Genomic DNA, 21,090 nt, shown 5'->3' with positions numbered 1-21,090 from the left:
AAAGTTCGTGGGCGTTTTACAAGTTGTCCAAATAACAGGCAGAAAGAAATCTAGTGAGGCATCTCATTGGCACTGCCTAGCAGTAATTTCCCCTGGGAATCTGGCATTAAAAAAAGCTTATATTTGAAAAGATGGGACCCATCTGGGTAACTTACATGCTAGGGCCTATACTCCTCTCACCTTACTACAGGAGTTACAGTCCAAAAGTAAGCCCAGTCATCTTCTATCCCACAGAGATTATCAGAGCTATGCCACAGAGAATTTATGAGTACTTAAAGCATGGCCCATAGACAAGTTTCTTTATTCTAAAATCATAAGTTGACCTTGTTTGTGTTCATCTAATATTCATGTTTATCTTTATGATTATATACACATAAGATGATATCTGCGGGAATCAAAAAATACACGTTTATTTTGAGTTGAAGACTCAAAATAAGTAGGTTATTCCTACTGAGTATGTCTAAATCAGGCTTTCCTGGTGGTTTAGATGGGAAACAATCTGCCTACAATGCAGGAGACCTGGGTTTGATTCCTGGGTGGGGAAGATCCCCTGGAGAAGGGAATGGCTAACTACTCCAGTATTCTTGCCTGGAGAATTCCATGGACAGAGGAACCTGGCAGGCTACAGTCCATGAGGTTACAAAGAGTCGGACATGACTAAGCGACTAACACTTTCACTTTCTCAAGTCTAAATCCATAATTACCACTTGTGTGTAGCTTAATAAATACGGCTCCAATTTTTTAACTGCAGCACGAACAATGGCACCTGGAGCCAGAAGGATTGTGTGTGTGTGTTAGTTGCTAAGTCTAAGTTAGTTGCCGGATTCTTTGTGACCCCATGGACTGTAGCCTGCCAGGCTCTATCCATGGGATTTCCCAGGCAAGAACACGGGAGTGGGTTGCCATTCCCTTCTCTAGGGGATCTTCCCCACCCAGGAATCAAACCCAGGTCTCCTGCATTGTAGGCAGATTCTTTACTGTCTGAGCCACCAGGGAAGCCTGATGTGTGTGTGTGTGTACCTTTCCTTAAACATACACAGACACAAACTCCTCCCCAAGACAATGTACTTAGTCTTTTGTTTCTTCCTGAATCATATCAAGTACACATACTGGTGGGCTGGAGGGTGTGTCACACTGTGCAGGTAAAAGGAAGATGTCACCTTGAGAGGGCAGTAAAGCTGAAGCTAGATTAGATGACTTTGACATCTACCCAAACGCCAGTCAGGAAGTAGTTACTAAGTACCCTCTCAGTTCAGTTCAGTGGTTCAGCCGACTCTTCGTGACCCCATGGACTGCAGGGCGCCAGGCTTCCCTGTCCATCACCAACTCCTGGAGCTTGCTCAAACTCATGTCCATCGAGTCAGTGATGCCATCCAACCATCTCATCCTCTGATGTCCCCTTCTCCTCCTGCCCCAGGGGTTATCGGAAATTTAGCGATGAAGAGGATGGAGGCTCTAGCTGAAACCTGCTATTTACAGAGCAGATTTTGCAAATGGCTTAAGACACCTAGAGAAAGAAGGATGGAGGTGTGGAAGGGAGGGAAGAAGGCGAGTGGGTTTAGTCCAGAAGGTAGCAGGGGATGATTTAATTCTGGTCTGCTTTGAGGTCTCTAGCTCCTCTAAAAGGCAAGAGATTCTTATGGTATCACCCATTTTACAAAGTTATAACTCATCCCACAATCAGCCAAAAAAAAAAACCAACCCAAAACAAAACACACCTGGGAAGCCAGTGAAAAAAAAAACACATATAAACAGACAGATATTAGGTTCTCTTAAGTTATCTTTTTTTTTCACTTTCAGTCCATACATGGACTGTAAAAAACAGCTAGTCTTCTACATGGCAAATACTTGTAAAAATAGCTAGGAGACAGTCCCCTTTTGTCCTTAGTGTATAACATTCCCTTTACAATGTAATAATACCCTGAGTAATACTTCACTGAATAACACTAGAAAAAGGATTGTGATGTGACTTTTGGCAAGTTCTCAGTTCAACATCATTTTGATGAGACTGCTTATACTTGGCCCTTTACTTAAATCAAGATATTTTTAAGGAAATGATACTTTCTCATCTCTCTCACTGATCATTTACAATTTCACTTCTAAATATCTATTCTACAGATAATCTGACACATATGTGAAATGTTATATGAACAAAATTATTTGTTGCAGGGCTGTCCTTAACAGCAAAAAATACTGAAAAAACAAGCTAAACATTCATTGACAGGGCACTGATGAAGTAAATTATTTCCATAGAATGGACTGCTTTGTAGCCATAAACAATGAAGAAGTTCGTACATATTGATAGAGAATGACCTCCAGGGTATATTATGAGATGAAAAAAGATGGGATGCTGTATACTATCATTTGTAAAAATTTTTTAAAGGGAAAAGAGTATATGCATATTGTTTGTAAACACCTATACTAACTCTGAAAAGACTGAAGGCAGGAGAAGGGGATGACAGAGGATGAGATGGTTGGATGGCATCACCGATTCAATGGACATGAGTTTGAGCAAGCTCTGGGAGTTGGTGATGGACAGGGAAGCCTGGCATGTTGCAGTCCATGGGGTCGCAAAGAGGCGGACATAACAACAACTGAACTGAACTGATACTAACTCTGGGGGCCACAGGACATGCAGGATCTTATTTCCCAACCAGGGATTGAACCTGTACCCCCTGCAGTGGAAGTGTAGAAGTATGGAAGCCTGGAGTCTTTACTCCTGGACAGTCAAGAAAGTCCCAATGATGCTAATATACTCTTTAGTCACCTGAGCCCGTAACATCTGCTTCTCGTCCCAGCTTCTGTGTAACACTGGGCTAGCTACTTTCCCCAACCCCCATGATTTCTCCAGACAGTTTGCCGGGAAGCAGCAGCAGGAGGGGTTTCTGAGCTTTACATATCCTGTTTTAGTGACAAATATAGAAGCTCTTGTTTCTCTTGCCCACTCTCACCTTTCTCTACAAAGAAGATCAAGTATACAACTCCATTCTTCACAGAAGCCTTTAGAAAAGCTTTTATTTGCCTGGTCCGAATAGGACAGCTCAAATTTGATATGTCGAACAAACAAACTGAAAAGGTCTTTTAGTTATGCAATGACAGCAGGGCCTAAGTCCAATGGGGAGTGGATCTCCCAGTTACTATACTCCACTTCTCTGATACCTTTTGTTGTTGGCTAAGCCACATCCTGGAATAATGCACTCAGGAGATGCACCCTTTCAAACTCCTCTTATAGGACGCTTTTGCAGTCTTGACGCATTTCCACCATGCTAACCATGAATGCTTAAGTATGATTTATGTTAAGATCTCAGTGTTTTATGAAAAGTGTGAGAACAGTGGGGACAGCCCTGGATTAGGCAGCAGAGGCTCTCAGCTGTAGACATTAGTTCGCCATGCTGCTGCTAAGTCACTTCAGTCGTGTCCGACTCTGTGCGACCCCATAGATGGCAGCCTACCAGGCTCCTGTCCCTGGGATTCTGCAGGCAAGAACACTGGAGTGGGTTGCCATTTCCTTCTCCAATGCATGAAAAGTGAAAAGTGAAAGTGAAGTCACTCAGTTGTGTCCGACTCTTCGTGACCCCATGGACTGCAGCCTACCAGGCTCCTCCATCCATGGGACTTCCCAGGCAAGAGTACTGGAGTGGGGTGCCAGTGCCTTCTCCATAGTTCGCCATATATCAGCTATATTAAGCAAATCACCTGAACTCAACATGCACTAGATCCTTTATTGCAAAATGGATATACAAATACCCACCCTACCCATCTCATAGGTTTGTAAGGATCAATAAGTCAAAATACCTCCTAATTCTAAGGTATCGTAAATATGAGATATTATTATTAACGATAGCCTGCTTTCTCATTAGAGGACAGAATTTATCTCTGAAAGGAGACATCCAAGTCACACACAGGGGTCACTTTCATGTCACTGAAAACATACAGACTTGGGACCTCCCTGGTGGTTAAGAATTTGCCTGCTAATGCAGGGGACAGGGGTTCTCGGAATCAGAAGACCTGGGTTCAATATCTGACTCTTGGGGCTTATTACCTGTCTGACCAGAGAAACTCAGTCTCTTCATTCATGCATTTGTTTTTATATTTTTTGATCATTCATTCAAATTTATTGCACACCTATGGAGTGAAGGTACTGTGATGAAACCCTCTCCTCAAGAAGCTCAGTCTGATGGAGAAGGGATACATACAAATAATTAAAACACAGTAGGAGATGTACTAAGATATAGATGATGCACAAGGTGATGGCACCTGATAAAAAGCCATCGGAAAAGGTAGGAGAGGAATGGGCACCTGTGGGGACATAGCAGCATTCCTCTTTCATTTCATGAACTGCACAAATACATTCTAGATGCTCTAAACTGCTCAAAATTACATAAAAACTCTGTATAGTTCTATAATAACTCTATTACCTGTTTAGGGAAAGACTCAAACTGGCTGAAAAAAAAAAAAGGTCTGCTAACATTTTACCGGTTGCTCAAGTTTTGCTCTCTTCGTGTGTTCCCCCCCCAGATCATTTCTCTTATTTACTTTTGTCATGCAGGTTTCCATCTCATTATGCTGCATTGCACAATGTCCTCAGCCTACAAAAGCAGGTTGTATACAAAAACCTAGGTCCTTTGTGCAAAGGAAAAGAGGTAGGGTGGACCCTTCTCAACCTTTTCCTTCTCTGCAGGGCTTTGTATTCCTAAGGATGGGCCCCTCCTCTGCTTGGGGATGTTACCTAAATCATGAAATGATATTACTCAAAGCAATGGAAACTTCAAAAGCACTTCCTTCACAGTGCCTACTCTAAGATTTCTCTTGGCACAAACTGCTTGTTTTACTAGGATTAAGAGTCAGACCCTTGCTGACTTCTCATACTTAGTCAAAAACTACAGAAAAGATTTTTTTCGATGGCTTTATTATGCTAAAATCTGCATGTGGGAGTGCAGGCATCAGTCAGCAACCTGCCTTCTCTCTTCCCTCCCTTTCCAACCATTCCTGGCTTGCCAACTTTAAATGGCAGAGTTATCTGGGCGCTGCCTGGTTACTGACTTATCTGACATATTCCACTAGTTGAAGTCATCTTGTCGCTATAAACACTTGCTTTTCCAGTGACAACTATGTCATCTTTTTCTTTTTTGCAGCATGTCTGGTGAGGAAGGCAAAAAGAAGAATCAACAGCAGAGGCAAATGGGAACAAGGAGAGGAACAGGGCTTAAGAAACAGATTCTTAGGGGCACAGTATACATTGTTACCTTTAGAGAAGCCATTTAATTTTATTCACATTCAGTCTAGAACATTTATTTTTCTCAATTCAAAATTGAGATTATAATCCAAAGAAGAACTGGATTGATGTTTTTAACAGATGAATACTAGTGCCCTAAGTGATGTCTACCATACCACATTGCACTCATTCCTCACATCAACTCCATATCCTAACCATTTGCGTTTTTTTAAATATGACCCACGTTATTTAGAATAAAAAATTCCATTTCCTACTGGGCTAAGTACAAGCTTGGCCTTCAGTGTATTTGACAAATATGGTCTTGGTCTCCTTTTCTATTTTAATCCACTATTTGCCTATATATACTATTGTCCTAAACTCTCAGCAAACTATTGCACAGAACTCTATTAATCAATTTAACTAATGACACATTCGGAGAAGGCAATGGCAGCCCACTCTAGTACTCTTGCCAGGAAAATCCCATGGACGGAGGAGCCTGTTAGGCTGCAATCCATGGGGTCGCTAAGAGTCAGACACGACTGAGCGACTTCACTTTCACTTTCAAACAAGTGAGCATGGCTGTGTTCCAATAAAACTTTATTACAGAAACAGGCAGCAGGCCAAGACGAGATTTTGCCCTTACACTGTAGTTTGCAGATGCCTGATATCCACATTCCAAGAAAAGAGTTCTGTTAAAAAATGGCAAAAAGATGTTTATGTTTTAAGTTAAAATATAAAATGCTTAAGGTCTACGGGTAACTAATATCTGTATCATTCCCTGCTTTAATTTACTTTTTTTTCAGCTAGCCAATTACTAGCCCTAATTGCATCAGATAAGAGTGGTCATGTATGGATGTGAGAGTTGGACTGTGAAGAAAGCTGAGCGGCGAAGAATTGATGCTTTTGAACTGTGGTGTTGGAGAAGACTCTTGAGAGTCCCTTGGACTGCAAAGGAGATCCAACCAGTCCATTCTAAAGATCAGTCCTGGGTGTTCATTGGAAGGACTGATGCTAAAGCTGAAACTCCAATACTTTGGCCACCTCATTCGAAGAGTTGACTCATTGGAAAAGACTCTGATGCTGGGAGGCATTGGGGGCAGGAGGAGAAGGGGACAACAGAGGATGAGACGGCTGGATGGCATCACTGACTTGATGGACATGAGTTTGGGTGAACTCCGGGAGTTGGTGATGGACAGGGAGGCCTGGCATGCTGCGATTCATGGGATGGCAAAGAGTCAGACACGACTGAGCGACTGAACTGAACTGAAGAGTGCAACTTGTCTTAAACTTGGAAAGCCTTGCCTCCTCACTTCCACTTGGAATCCCAATCCCAAACCTACATTCAATTCATAATCCTAACACCACACTTAAGATCTAACTTGGTTATAATTATAAACTATTAGTTTTAAAATCATTCACCAGAACAGATTAATATACTATATAGAATTATATAGTACCTGTATATAAACACTGTCATCTCTGTAGCAAAACTGTTGATAATTCTAAAGGAACTGTTAAAATTCATGCTTTCTGATTAATCTTCAGGGGGGTCAATACATTTCACAAATATGCCTAAAAGCTATATACTTAAGCAAAACAAAAACGCTTTATTCAAACTTGAGACAAACAAGGTAGTGCCTATTTACCTCCGTATCCCCAGCAGTACTATTTAATAGATGTCTGGTAGATTTTAGGGAGCCTGGCCCAAGCTCAGAGAGAGTTAGAAGGGCCGGGACGGGAATTCAAGTTTCCTGATTCCTAGTCCACTATTCTACTTCAGGAAGACAGTGGTTTCTTTAGGTGCACTCAATCCTGCAGTCCAAAGCCTGGAAGACTGGGCTTCCTCGGTGGTCTAGTGGTTAAGAATCTGCCTGCCGATGCAGGGGACATGGGTTCGATCCCTGGTCTGGGAGGATCCCACATGCCACGGAGCAACTAAGCCCATGTGCCTACTGAGCCCTCACTGTAGAGCCCGTGAGCCCCAGCTACTGAAGCCCACACACCTAGAGCCCATGCTTCGAGATAAGAGAAGCCCCTGCTCTCCGCAACTAGAGAAAGCCTGTGTGCAGCAATGACGACTCAGGACAACCAAAAATTTTAAAAAAGTAAATAAATCTTAAAAAAAAAAAAAAGCCTGGAAGACTGAGGAAGGCTCACCACTGTCTTCTCCTTTCTCCCATTGCCAATCAGAACCAGCAGCTGTGTCCTACAAGGGCAAACTAGGCATGCATATTTGTGGTGTCTCACTAAAAAGGCTGATCCATGATCCAGATTTTAGGATTCCTGCCTATCTAGAAAGGCAACTTAAACACCCTGGATATTCGATGTTCACCCAAAACTATCACAACATTGTTAATCAGCTATATCCCAATACAAAATTAAAAGGTTTAAAAAAAAAATGCTTTGCTGAAAAAACACTCCCAACTCAAGAACACAAGATAAGTGCTCACTGGTCCCCTTTAGCATTTGTAAGTGTAAGTGTAAGCATTTGTAATAGTGTAAGCACTATTCAGATGCTGCAGTGATGGAATGACAATAACCAGTCCTAGGGAGAGGGGGAAGAAAGAGCTGTTACTTGTGTCGATTATTCTTCCCCTGTACCCAGAGCAGCCAAGCTCACATTCAAAACACAGCTACCACAAAGCATTCCAGTTCCAGTGCTTAGACTCCAGTTGCATCATTGCTTTAACACTGTCAGCCTTCACGGCTTTAACCATCTTAATCTGTAAAATAAACACAGGAAGCAGACAACAGTCCTGTCCCTCCATTTAACAGAGGAATCTTTACGAACAAAAATTAGACCTACGTATAATATTTCTAGCTATCCCATTCCTCTTTTTCCCCCTTCCCTAGAGCTTTAAACAACATTAAAGTCATCTTCAACTGACAAGAGACTAAGCTACCCAGACAGTTCACAGCTAGTACAGCACTTTTATCTTTCTGGAAGCTTCTTAGACAAGGCAAGAGCCATTGCTAGGCTCTCTGGGTCACATGGGAAAAAAATATGCTAAGAGAGTAAATTAAGGAATAAGGAAACAAGGCTGAATTACACTACTCAGTCTAACAAAGAGTAAATGAGAATCCATTACAGGCAAGAGGGCACAGTGCTCGGCGACACAGGAGACACCAAGATGAATAAAACCGTCACCGTCCTTGAGGAGTTTACTATTTAATAGAGGCACACAAACTATAATAAAAAGCAGAACAAGCTAAGTGCTAAGAGGCATTAAAACTCTGGGAAGGAGTTACCAACCATTTCACTCCACATTCATGCTAACAGATTAAAACTTTCAGGTAAGGGACACATGGTGTCCTAATATGATTGAGATCTGTGTAAAGAAGCTAAGGTGGGACATAATCTGCTTATCCACACCTCCTTCGGTTAAGTTAGGCCTACCCAGAAATTGTTCCAAAAATGACACCAGGTTAACCAAAGAAATGCTTATATCAGAGAGGATACAAACTGCAGAGAAGTCGACAACAAATGATGTTTACTTAGGTTTGTGGCAAGAAGATTAAGCAAAACCCAGGCCAAGGTTGGGGCCAGGGATTTTCAGCTTCTGAAGTTTCCCCCTCTCCATCACCCGCCCCCAGAACATCCCAGCTCTCCTGCTCCTCACCTGCGAAGGTGGACACTAGGGAAGGAACTTCTCTCCAGAGGTATCCCCACTCTGTGAGAGTACACAGTACTTAAGGGTTGATACCATTCTTGTTGACCAGGCAGTTCGCTCAGTCCCTAATCAAGAAACCAGGGATCCACCCTCAGTCAGCCCTTTACGCTGTGTGACCTCGGACTAGTCATCCAAGTGCTGAGTTCCTGTCTTTCCATATTTGTGAAGTCTGGGATTACGAGAAGACTGGGATTGAATTGGATGACCTCTGAGGTCTTAAAGCTTCTTGACCAGCCAGCACACTGAAGCACTGGACAAACAGCTCGTTGAACAAATAGCGAGGGCGGCCACAGGGAACAAGCGGCCGGGGGATCAGACTGGTTTTATACACAGGGAAACGGAGGCACCCTGACCCAAGGTCACTCCAGTTATGTCCCAATGGGGGCTGGGCCGAAAGCTCAGGTCTCCAGACCTCCGGTCCTGGGCCCTTTCTCCTTTCGCGGAGCAGAGAAGAGTGGCGTGGAGGTCCCTGTCCCGGAGAAGAAAGGACTGTGTTCGTGCCCGGGTTGCGAGAGGGGCAGAAGAGGCCTTACCTTTCCAGATCGAGTCCCGCCACCAGTGCCTCTCTCTCAGATCCTTAATCCGTCACACCTCCAGGACTCTTCAGAAGCCCCTCCACTTCTGACCCTCGCGACGTGTCCGAGACCGCCACCGAAGCGCCAATTCCCGCCCTTACCCCGCCCCCTGACTCGCTGGCCAATCGCCGCCCAGAGTTTCGGAGCGCCTGCCGTTCTCACCGCCTCTGAGGGCTGGAGAAGCTTACGTCACTCATGAGGCCTCGCCCGCCAGGTCCTCTTATTTGCCTTTGCTCCACCTTCTCCAGAGCCTAGTCTCCTCCCGGCCCAATAACCATGCGAGAGTTCGTCTTGCCGGAAAGCAGCACGCTGCCGCGGCATTTTACGACGTCAGCGTTGAAAGTCTCTGGAAACGCTCCGACTTCCTCCCCGAAGCTGGGCTAAAGGCGGCGCGATGTTCGGTGCGGGCGACGAAGACGATACCGACTTCCTCTCGCCTAGCGGCGGGTGAGTGCAGAAGCGTAGGGCAAGGGAGCGTGGCTGAGAGCCTGGCGGATCGGTTGGAGGGGGTCGCTCTCTTTTCAGACCTCTTCCCAACTTCCGGGTCCCGAGACCCTTGCCACATTCCGGTGCTGTACAGGTTCCAGAATCTGGGCAGAACTGAAACTGTGCTGAGTTTGTCCACCCGGATTCTGGACCTGGCATCTCTCCTGAAGCACAGTATGACCATAGGGTTGGAACTTTTGCTTTCCGGGTCAGTTTGTCCTTCTGTGAAATGGGTATAATTGTTGATAAAAATACCTAAGAATTTTTGAGTCCACCGGTGCCGATATGAGGCTTTCTCTGCCCCGTGGACAAGACGTTGACCCTTCAGAATTGGCCCTGGTGGGTCAGCTTCAGCATCCTTCAAGGCCTAGCTCGGATGTCACCTTTTCGGTGCTTTCCCTTCTCCCACGGCCCCAGGCAGAATAAATTGCATTCTCTTTCTTATCCCCACAACTAGGTGTGTTTACCTTTATCTTTGCATACCGAACCTACTAGATTATAAAGCCCTAATAGGACATGGACTGTTCAGTCTGTTCCTGCTGTCGAGCGCTCAGCACAGTACCTGGCACAGAGTGATTGCTCTAGGAGGTGCCTACCGAGTGAATGATAACTGTGAAATTGCTCTCTAAAGCTTAGAGCCCATGTAAGAAACTGCAACTGCTGTCCCCTGCCCCCAGTCAATATATATATATATATATATATATATATGTATAATACACACACACACACCAGTCTGGGGTACAGGTCTTCAAGAGGCAGGGCCTTGTCTCTTCCAGTAATCATTTTAACCTTTTCCCTTGTGATGTGTCGATAGACAGCTTGACTGCCTTCAGACTTGTGAAGTGCCAAATTCTGATGTTTGCAGAGCCTTTCTTTGAACATCTGTTTAACCAGTTCTGGCCTGGAGAATTCCATGGACTGTATAGAGTCTCCCCCGGGACTGAGAGACTTTCACTTTCACTTTCTTTGACCATCTGTTTAACCAATTTAAGAAGGTACCCAAGAATGAGGAAAACACCAGTATACAATCCTACAATCCTTATTCTACTAAATGCTTAGAGGTTACAGAGATGATTAAGCTTCTCTGTGAGCTCTCAGATTGCTTCTAGCCCTGGTGGAGAGTTCAATTGACATAAAATGGCACTGGCTCTGTTTTGCTCTTAAATAGGATCTTTTGACTCGCACAGTGACTAGTTCTATATTAGCCATCCTAAGTTCTCTTTTCATCCTCACTGCCCTGTTCCACCCCTGCCCTCACTTTGGATGGCCTGCATCCACTTAGTTTCATCTTGAGTTCTTTTGGTTGCTCAGTTATTTCAGAGTTAAGCAATCTTTGGTTCCTTTTTTTTCCTACTCCACCCAAAGCATTCACTAATATTTCCACACATCCAGCCTGTTGCTGTTGACTGTGTAGTCAGCCATTTGGATGAATGTTTTTTTCTTAAACCTGTTTTTCAAATGGCTGTACCTTTTGAAAGTTGACGAAGTATGCTTTAGATTCACATTCTTCACTAGGTCAAAGTGTTGGAGGGAAGTTTAAATGAATGTTAGTGTTCCCAACTTTTTTTTAATTTAGTTTTTATTTTATATTGGAGTATAGTTGATTGGCAATGTTGTTCAGATTCTTTTCCCATATAGGTTATTAAATTAGAATATTAAGTAGAGTTTAGGGCTTCCAACTTTGATGCAACAAACACTGCTGGCTGAAAACTCCTGAATAGATAATAACCGTCATGTGCTCTTCCCCAGGTTCCTGGCCTGAGATAAGTTCTTGGTGGCTCAGCTATGCTGCTTTCCTGTGCGGGCTTTTCAAGGACTTGAGAAGCTAGTCGTAGGCATGAGACTCCGCCCCTAAACACAGACAACAGCTAATTGAATGAAAAAAGTCTTAGTAAATAAAGGTATACAGAGAACTTTTAAGTTTAAGTTTGAGAATACAGAAAGTTTCACCAGCATTTCCTGATTCAGCTATTCCTATTCTGATTCCCTGTAAGGAAGTAGAACATATGACAGTGAGCACTGCGGCTGCTTTTCAGTTCCTCTTGTATATTACTTATATTTGTAAGTATTCTCCACTAAAAAAGATGCACAACGTGAGAGTTGCGAGTTAAGTTTTATTTGGGGCAAAATGAGGACTGCAGCCTGAGAGGCAGCACCTCAGATAGCTCTGAGAGACTGCTCAAAAGAGGCACTCAGGGAAGGTCAACATATAAGATTTTGGTGAAGGGGGAGTTCAGTGCAATAAAGCTTACTTTACAAGAGGTTTTCTGATAGTTGAAAGGATCTGATATCATCATGAAGGGATTTAGTGCTTTTCTAGATATGAAGAGATGATAGGATTGGGATCATGAAATCAGTTCCTGAGAATACCCAACTATCTAAAGACCTGTCCCACCAGATATCCTGGAGCACAGAGAGCCTCACTCCTGAACTCCCTCAGGGCCTGTGAAGGTCAACAGCTGCAGCAGCACAGGGTTCAATCTCCACAGAGGCAGCTGGCAAATGCCCTTGTTGTTGACTCTGGCAATACTCTTGGCAAGAGCCAGTTTGTAGTTGACAGTATCTTGACTTTCCTGTAGCTCAAACGGTAAAAAATCTACCTGTAATGAAGGAGATCAGAGTTTGGTCCCTGGGTCGGGAAGACCCTCTGGAGAAGGGAATGGCAATCCACTCCAGTATTCTTGCTTGGAGAATCCCGTGGGCAGAGAAGCCTGGCGGGCAGCAGTCCATGAGGTTGAAAAGAGTTGGACATGAATGAGCAATTAACACCTGCATGCATGACTTAAATGTGTGACTTACTTGATTCTATTTAAGATAGTCAAGCCTAAAAGAAGTGGGAGTATTGGTACCTAGGATGGCTGTCTAGATGATTAATAATTTGTGTTCCAATTTTTCAGTCCTCTTGGTCCATGGTTAACCTAGAAGTAGTAAAGTAATAATCAGGATGCTTTTTTTTTTGGCGGGGGTGCGGGGTCGGTCTTGGCCCTTTCTCCACTTTGAGACTGAAATGAAGAAATATGTGAATGTCTACCAGGTGTATGGTACTTGGCTTCAGCTGACAAAGATAGGAATAAGGCACAGTTCTGCCACTAGGAAACTTCCAGTTAATAATGGAATGAAACAGTCCAGTAATAATAATTTAAAAGCATTTTTAGGGGGCCAGTAATATATATGCTTGTGTTTTAGATTATGTAAAAGTTATATGTAGACAAATCTGATTAGCATAGTATTGATAAATCCCCATTGTAGAGGTAGAAAAAGGAAATTTAGAACTGATCATCAGAAAGCATCTTTAAGTTCTATAAAAGATATGGAAAAGCCTCGATTCTGAAGTTGATTCTGCTCCCAGTTAGGAATGTGACTTTGAAGTCACTCACTTCCCATCCTTGGTTCTCCATACCCCAATCTGTTAAATAGTGGGGTTGTTCTCGGTGATCTTTGAGACTTTTCCCAGTCTTGTAGCTTTGTATTTATGCTGATGTCAGTTCAAGGTTCCAGGTCAGCTTGTGCATCAATCAAGCATGCTTTCTTCCTTCTAGGGGTATCTGAGTTGAATTGGTATTTTTAAGGTAATAGGATGTGTACACCTGTGTATAAAACATATTGTGTACTTACTCTGTGTCAGGTACTATACTAAGTATGACATATCCAATATCATATTAATTTCTCTCTACTACTCTCTGAAGCAGTTTTTACCATTATTCTCATTTTGCAAATAAGGCTCAGAGAGGTAGGTTGCTCATGGTCAAACAGCTAAAAAGTAGAAAAACCTGGATTTGAAATCAGGCAAGCGGATTTCATATGCCTGACTACCCTTGTGCCTTCTTATTATAATAGAAGTAAATGTTTGATACAACAGTTTGGAAAAGAAGTACTTTAACAACAAAAAGAATCCCCATTTATTAAAATATATTGATAGATCCTAAATGTGTATATTTCTGTTTTGAATGAGAAAAGAAAAGGAATATAAAACTAAGGTTAGATAAGGACTTTGATACCTAAATGCATTGGCTAGCATTTACTTTTTAAATGTGATTAATGCTGTAATGACTTTTGCTATGAATTATAAAGTTAGAGACTAAAGTCCAGAGTTAGCAAACTCATTCTTGCTAAAGTAATTAGGGGGATGTGTACATTTGGGACTTCCCTGGTGGCTCAGACGGTAAAGTGTCTGTCTACAATGCAGGAGACCTGGGTTTCATCCCTGGGTCAGGAAGATCCACTGGAGAAGGAAATGGCACTCCACTCCAGTACTATTGCCTGGAAAATCCCATGGACGGAGGAGCCTGGTAGGCTGCAGTCCATGGGGTCGCAAAGAGTTGGACACGACTGAGCGACATCACTTTCCTTTAGAAGTAGAAAATGTAATAATTTAGAAAAAACCTGTGCCTTTGGTCTGTGTAGAGTTCATTTTAAAAATTAATAGAAAATAGCTTTAATCTGAAAGGTAATGGGGTTGACCTGACTTTTGGATTGACTTGCAGTCATCCTGGCTGGCCTTTAGGGCATCTATGGAGCAGAGTTTACCTATAATACTTTTGTCTTTCTGTTGAAAAAAAAATCTGCAAAATTAGAACAGTAAATTCAGTACTGAAGCTAACAAGGACATTCATGATTTGTGCATAATCTGTTAATCTTAACAAGGTTTTAAGCTTTGCAAATTTTTCACAAAGTTAAAGGCATTGCTCAACTCTCCTAGAATCTTAAAATTCTTTTAGGAAACCTGCTATGATTGCCCTAGGTAAAAGGAGATCTCTTGATCTTCTTGAAATTTCATTAGCATTTGTTGATATCTTAATGTGGAGTAGGCCAGCACTGCTCTCTCTGTTTGTAATCTCATTGAAACCTCTTAGTCCATTAAAGTAGACATTGCTGGCCCTATTTACAGGAAACTCACAGTATACTCACTACCTTGAGAAAACAAGGTATTAGTTTAAAATCATATTAAATTTATTTTGTAAAATCTAGTATGTATTATACGTTAAAATTATCCATGGGAAATAGCCAAAAAAAGTTGTTGGGAAGCTTCAATATTTACTCTACCTACTTTTGCCTGGAAAATCCCATGGACGAAGGAGCCTGGTAGGCTGCAGTCCATGGGGTCGCTAGAGTCGGACACGACTGAGCAACTTCACTTTCACTTTTCACTTTCATGCATGGGAGAAGGGAATGGCAACCCACTCCAGTGTTCTTGCCTGGAGAATCCCAGGGACGGGAAGCCTGGTGGGCTGCCGTCTATGAGTTGCACAGAGTCAGACACGACTGAAGCAACTTAGCAGCAGCAGTAGCAGCAGCAAACTAAAGATGGCTTTGGAGAAGTGGAGCTCAGAGCTATATTAGACTTTGAGTTCACTTATTGAGCCTGTTATATACCAGACCATAAGGAAAATATAGTCAAGTTTGTTGTTTAGTTGCTGAGTTATGTTGGACTCTTCTGCGACCCCAAGGACTGTAGCCCACCAGGCTTATCTGTCCATGGGATTTCCCAGGCAAGAATACTGGAGTGGGTAGCCATTTCCTTCTCCTGCAATGCAGGATTCGTTACCACTGAGCCACCTAGGAAACCCAGTCAAGTGAAGTGAAAATCGCTCAGTCGTGTCCGACTCTTTGCGAGCCCATGAACTATACAGTCCACGGAATTCTCCAGGCCAAAATACTGGAGTGGGTAGCTGTTCCCTTCTCCAGGGGATCATCCCAACCCAGGGATCGAACCCAAGTCTCCCGCATTGCAGGCGGATTCTTTACCAGCTGAGCCACCAGGGAAGCCCATACAGTCAAGTAGTGATCATAATAAATAATCGATTACCATGTTAGATGATAAACGGCTGAATAACTTTTATTGATCTCTATGTTATACTCCATATAGCCGCCACTTGCTATATATCTCATGTTATAGGTTACAGTTATATAGTGTGTATCTAATTCCGTTGTTACAGTATATAAGCTACTTGAAAACAGAACCCAGTTTTGCTCACTGGTGTATATGTAGCATTTAACATAGGGTATGGTGCGTATTTCTTGAATGAATGAAGTGCAGAGTTCTCTGGGAGCCCGTAGGAAGATCAGCTAACCTAGTCTTCGAGATTAGGGAGCAGCTTCCAGGGGAAGAATGTTTCAGGCAGAGAGAATAGCATATCCAAAGACTGGAGATTAGAAAGATTGTGCCTTATATGAGAAATTAGAAGTTCCACCGTGTAACCCTAGCCTGCATTTGAACCTGAGACTGTTATCCTTAGAAAGTCCTGCTTACAAGGTTGACCCTTTGCTGGCAGCTGGGAACTTGATTGACAGTTCGCCACAGTGATATAAAGCTTTCCACAAATGATAAGACCAGCTTACTGTGCCTCAACTGTTTGTGCAAATGATATGGTTTATACTGAACCTTGTCCTTCTTCTTGAGAGTCCCTTAGACTGCAAGAAGATCCAACCAGTCCATCCGAAAGGAGATCGGTCCTGGGTGTTTATTGGAAGGACTTATGTTGAAGCTGAAACTCCAATACTTTGGCCACCTCATGTGAAGAGTTGACTCATTGGAAAAGACCCTACTGCTAGGAAGGACTGGGGGCAGGAGGAGAAGGGGACAACAGAGGATGAGATGGCTGGATGGCATCACTGACTTGATGGACATGGGTTTGGGTAGCCTCCGGGAGTTGGTGATGGACAGGGAGGCCTGCTGTGCTGTGAATCATGGAGTCACAAAGAGTCGACTGAGCGACTGAACTGAACTGTCTTTCTTCTGGGAGTCTAGATTTTTTTTTTTTTTAATGTTTCTAGCAGCTTTATTCATAATTGCCAACACTGAGAGTCTAGAATCTTGGTACATTTTAGAAGGTTTCTATGTGACTGTTGGCTCTCTAGTCGCTAAGTTGTGTCCAGCCTTTACAACCGCATGGACTGTAGCCCACCAGGCTCCTCTGGCCTTGGAATTTCCCAGATAAGAATACTGGAATGGGTTGTCATTTCCTTCTCCAGGGCATCTTCCCAACCTAGGGATCAAACCTCTGTCTATTGTGTTAGCAGGCAGATTCTTTATCACTGAGCCACAGGGAAGTGCCTTCTGTGTGACTAGCCCACAATAAAAAACCTTGGGCACTGAATGTCTAATGAGCTTTCCTGACAGACCACACTCACACGTTATTATAACTTATTGGTGGAGGAATTTAACATGTCCTGTATCACTCCATTGGGAGAGGACTCTTGGAAGTTTGTTCCTGGTTTCCTCTGGACTTTGCTCCAGTGCACCTTTTCCCTTTGCTGATTTTGCTGTGTATCCTTTCAATAGACCTCAGCCCTGAGTATCATATTATATATACTATGCTATAACTGTGTGTTAAGCCCAGCGAGTCCTTCTAGGAAGTCACTGAGCCTAAAGGTAGTCTTGAGGACCCTGACCCAAAATGTCATTCAGGGAGAAGAAGCACAAGAGGGAATACAGGTTTGATGGGGCAGTGGACACTGGGAGATACAGGTTTTGGTTTGGACGTGTTGCATTTGTGCTCCCTGTGGAATTCTGTGTTGTCTGCATTCAGAAGAGATTCTGTGCTAGAAATACTGATTTGAGCATCATCAGCATTTGGGTAGCACTGATATCAAGGTAAATAAATTCGATTGCCAAAGGAGAGAATGAATCTTGGAGCATGGATGCTTAAAGGTTGGACAGTGGTAGAAGAGACCAAGGAGTTAAATGAGCCGGAGAGATGGAAAGACAGTAAGACAGCGATCCCATTAACATTTATTGACCTCTTATTTGGGCCAGCCCCTCTTCCCGCCCTTGCAGATATTCCCACAGAAGTCGAAAGAAGAGTTTGTTTAAAGAAGAACAAATTAGTTGACAGTGTAAAAAGGCAGCATGAAAGCCAAATAAGATAAAGACAAGCTGTTTATTAACAAAGAGATTGTTGGTGACTTTAGTAAGAGCAGTTTCAGTGGAATAGCTGGGACATAACATTCATCATAAGGGATGGTAAAAGAATGATTCTGCCATGAAGGATGGAATCATAGATGGGATTATGTTTGATGGAGTAAGCTTATAATACAGTTGTTTTTTTTTTTAAAGGTGACAATATTCTTTTTCTTTCTTTTTTTTTTTTGAAAGCTCAGAGCCCTAACCACTGTACCACCAGGAATTCCCTGTAATATAATTTTACTTCAGAGTAATAAACTAGCAAAAAATAGGAAACTGTGACTTGCTAAAGGTAAGAATGTACAGTTTGAAGAGGACACCTGGACTAATCCCCTTAATTTACAGATGAAGAAACGGAGGTCCAGAAGAAAGAGACACCTTGACCAAAGTCCTGTGGATGGGCAAGGCCACTTGGTGCTGCTCAGACCAGAAATACAGTCTTGATTTCAAATATACTTAGCTGTTGCTTCTGATAACAAGTGGTGGGATATATAGTCGAGGAGGGATTTGTTCAAGGGTGGAGCATGAGCAGCATTTGTAATAATCCCAGGTTTGAAATGTGTCAAACGAAACATCATTTTCATTTTCTGCAACAGTACCAGATTGGCTTCTCTTTTTGGACTGGATCAAGCAGCTGCTGGCCATGGAAATGAATTCTTCCAGTACACAGCTCCAAAGCAACCCAAGAAAGGCCAGGGAACAGCACCAACCGGTAAGTTAAGAGGTTAGGATTGACCTCTGACAGGCTAGTTGGAACAATAAACAGCCTTCCAAAGGTGACATGCCAGGTCATCCATCCTTAATCGGTTTGGCCAGGCTCACCACCAGTGAGGTACATACTGCTCTGAGCTCTCAGATTCTGAATTCTGGCAGCTAGGTAGTATGCTCATTTTTAGAATCTGATGGAGGAAGGTCACAGGCAAGCCCTTCTGCCCCACGTGGAAACCACTCTCCAAAACTCTGCCCAAGGCGCTCTAAGTAGGCACTGTCCAATGTTTTGGCAAGAAGGAAGAGCTGCCTTTCACATCCTTCACCTGGATGGGTTAGATATGTGCTGACAGTGAATTTTTCCCAACTAGACAATGATGCTCAATGCTGTATCACCTGTACCTTTCATCATGATGAACACAAGAAATAATGAATGAAAATTTGTTGAATAAAAAGAGAAAAGAAGAGTCCAGTATTTTTAAAATGCCTGCCACATGTCTGGTCTCAGGCGCTTTACTTGGATTGTCTGATTTAACAATTCTGTGAAATAGGTGAGACTGCCACCATTTTAGAGGCTCAGTGGGGTTTAGGGGCATAGTTAAGGTCACAAGCAGTAAGTGAGAGAATTGGAATTTGAACCCTGATCTGACTTACTCCGAAACTTTTCTGCCCTCCTCTGCACTTTGCCGTATTTGTGTGAGAGTCTGAATGGGAGTGAGGGACTGATAGACACAGCCCAGGGACTTCCCTGCTGGTCCAGTGATGGATACGAGGCCGCTTGCCAGTGCGAGGGACACGGGTTCGATCCCAGGTCTGGGAAGATCCCACATGCGGCAGAGCAACTAAGCCCCCGCACGCAGCTGCTGAGCCTGTGTGCTGCAACTGCGGAAGCCTGCGTGCCTAGAGCCCATGCTCCGCAGCAAGAGAAGCCACTGCGAGGTGGGTGTGAGGAGCCCGCTCACCGCAACTGGAAAAAGCCCACGGATAGCAATGAAGACCCAGTGTGGCCAAAAACAAACAAGTGAATAAATAAATTAGCAAACAAAAGTTGACGTTAAAATATTTTTTAAAAAAGAAATAAATAGCCCAGAGCAGAACAAGTGGTAAGAGACATTACATTAAATTTGTGTTGGATGAAGGAGGGAAGTATTGAGTATCTTTTATATGCTAGGCACAGTGCTGACACTGAGGGTGCTGTTAGGATATTTAGAGTTGAACCCTTGCAGCAAACACTGTATGGCCTGTAGTCCAAAATAGTCACTGTTCGGCTGTTTACATACAGTGTTTGCAGACCCCTGCTCTAAGTCTTACCTGTCACTTTTGACAGCTTTGTCGTGGATTGTGGGTCCTATTCTCCAAGCCATAATCTGGCCAGATTTCTAGTAGGCTGTGCTTTTTACATTTCCTCTGGCATATCTTTTCATTAGCAGTGTACTTGTGACTCAGTTTTATGGTGATTGAGTTAATGGATGTGGATAAAAACAAATACCCTCAGTCCCTACCCAGTGAAGTAACTTGGTTTTTTTAAATTAGAAAACAACAACTATGAATTCATTATACTTTTAAAGAGGGGATTATAGAGGTTTTTAAAATGAAAGATTAACTATATTGTCTTATGTAGGCATTCACAAGTAAAATAAAAATTAGTAATACAGGAGATGCTCTCTGTTCAAGGAATATTTATGTAGCAAGTTATTGTAGAGAAGGAGGTGGCTGCAGCATAGCTCTTGAATCTCTTCATAGATCTATGGAAACAGAGAAACTAGATAAAATAGACAAACTTATGGATAATACTTAAAATAAAACCAGTTGAAAAAGGATCTTCATGAACCTCCCAAGTATAAGCAGGTATGGACACAACTTGCATGGTAGCAACATTTGTGTGGGAGAAAACCAGGAAGCAATGGAATAATATCTGCCTCTGAGAGTGGGAGAACCCCAAAGTAGCCAACAGGTGTTCATGAGAAATACTGCAGGTCAAGCTGGAACTGCAAAGCATTTTGCCTGTTTTAATTGGCTGAGTACAAGGGGTTGATGATGGGGACTAGAAGAACTGGAGCATTCTTGCTTCTATGAACTTTTGAGACTCACCCTCTATGATGACCTTCTCAGAGAGGTCCCCACCCCAAGAAGAACCTGCTGGGAATGGAATCAAAATTGAGGAGGTTAAGGATATTAGAAGTGAAGGTTAGGGACTTCCCTGGTGGTCCAGTGGCTAAGACCTGGTGCTGTCCTGCCGAGGGCCCAGGTTAGATCCCTGGTCAGGGAACTAGATCCCACAGGCTGCAACTAAAGATCCTAAGTGCAGCAACTATGACCCAGTACAGCCAAATAAATACATTTAAAAAAAGCAAAAGGAGAGAAGATTTAGATTAAAGTAGGGCTAGAACAGAATCAGGAAGCAGGCAGAAGCCCCCCCTGCTGTTTTGAATCCTCACAGCAGAGGAGTGAGTTCCATGAAGTTAGGAAAGCCACCCTGAACCATGCCTTTGTCTAAAAGTTCAGAAAAGCAAATTTCACATAAAAATAAAC

General features: G+C 43.0%; 2 protein-coding genes across 5 annotated transcripts in view; one reads left to right on the top strand and one right to left on the bottom strand.

The window, feature by feature from the left end:
* SLC31A1 (solute carrier family 31 member 1) overlaps positions 1-9,497 on the bottom strand; it is a 34,217-nt gene extending 24,720 nt beyond the window's left edge. Inside the window, 1 exon segment of the mRNA NM_001100381.1 lies at positions 9,420-9,497. The gene's annotated coding sequence lies outside the window, so the exon portion shown is untranslated.
* Positions 9,498-9,832: 335 nt separating this feature from the next.
* The window catches only part of FKBP15 (FKBP prolyl isomerase family member 15), a 57,035-nt gene continuing 45,777 nt past the window's right edge, over positions 9,833-21,090 (top strand). For 3 of the 4 annotated variants that reach the window (XM_010808285.4, XM_005210565.5, XM_002689935.7), the window contains exons 1-2: positions 9,833-9,908; positions 18,447-18,562. In XM_010808285.4, coding sequence (XP_010806587.2) covers positions 9,856-9,908; positions 18,447-18,562 — 169 coding nt within the window. In that variant the 5' untranslated portion in view covers positions 9,833-9,855. Of the gene's footprint in view, positions 9,909-18,446; positions 18,563-21,090 lie in introns of those variants that run through there. The other variant, XM_059889526.1, reaches the window with a different exon arrangement.

Source organism: Bos taurus, chromosome 8 (assembly GCF_002263795.3).
Source record: "Bos taurus isolate L1 Dominette 01449 registration number 42190680 breed Hereford chromosome 8, ARS-UCD2.0, whole genome shotgun sequence".
NCBI lineage: Eukaryota > Metazoa > Chordata > Mammalia > Artiodactyla > Bovidae > Bos > Bos taurus.
This window is presented reverse-complemented; position numbering and strand designations above follow the sequence as displayed.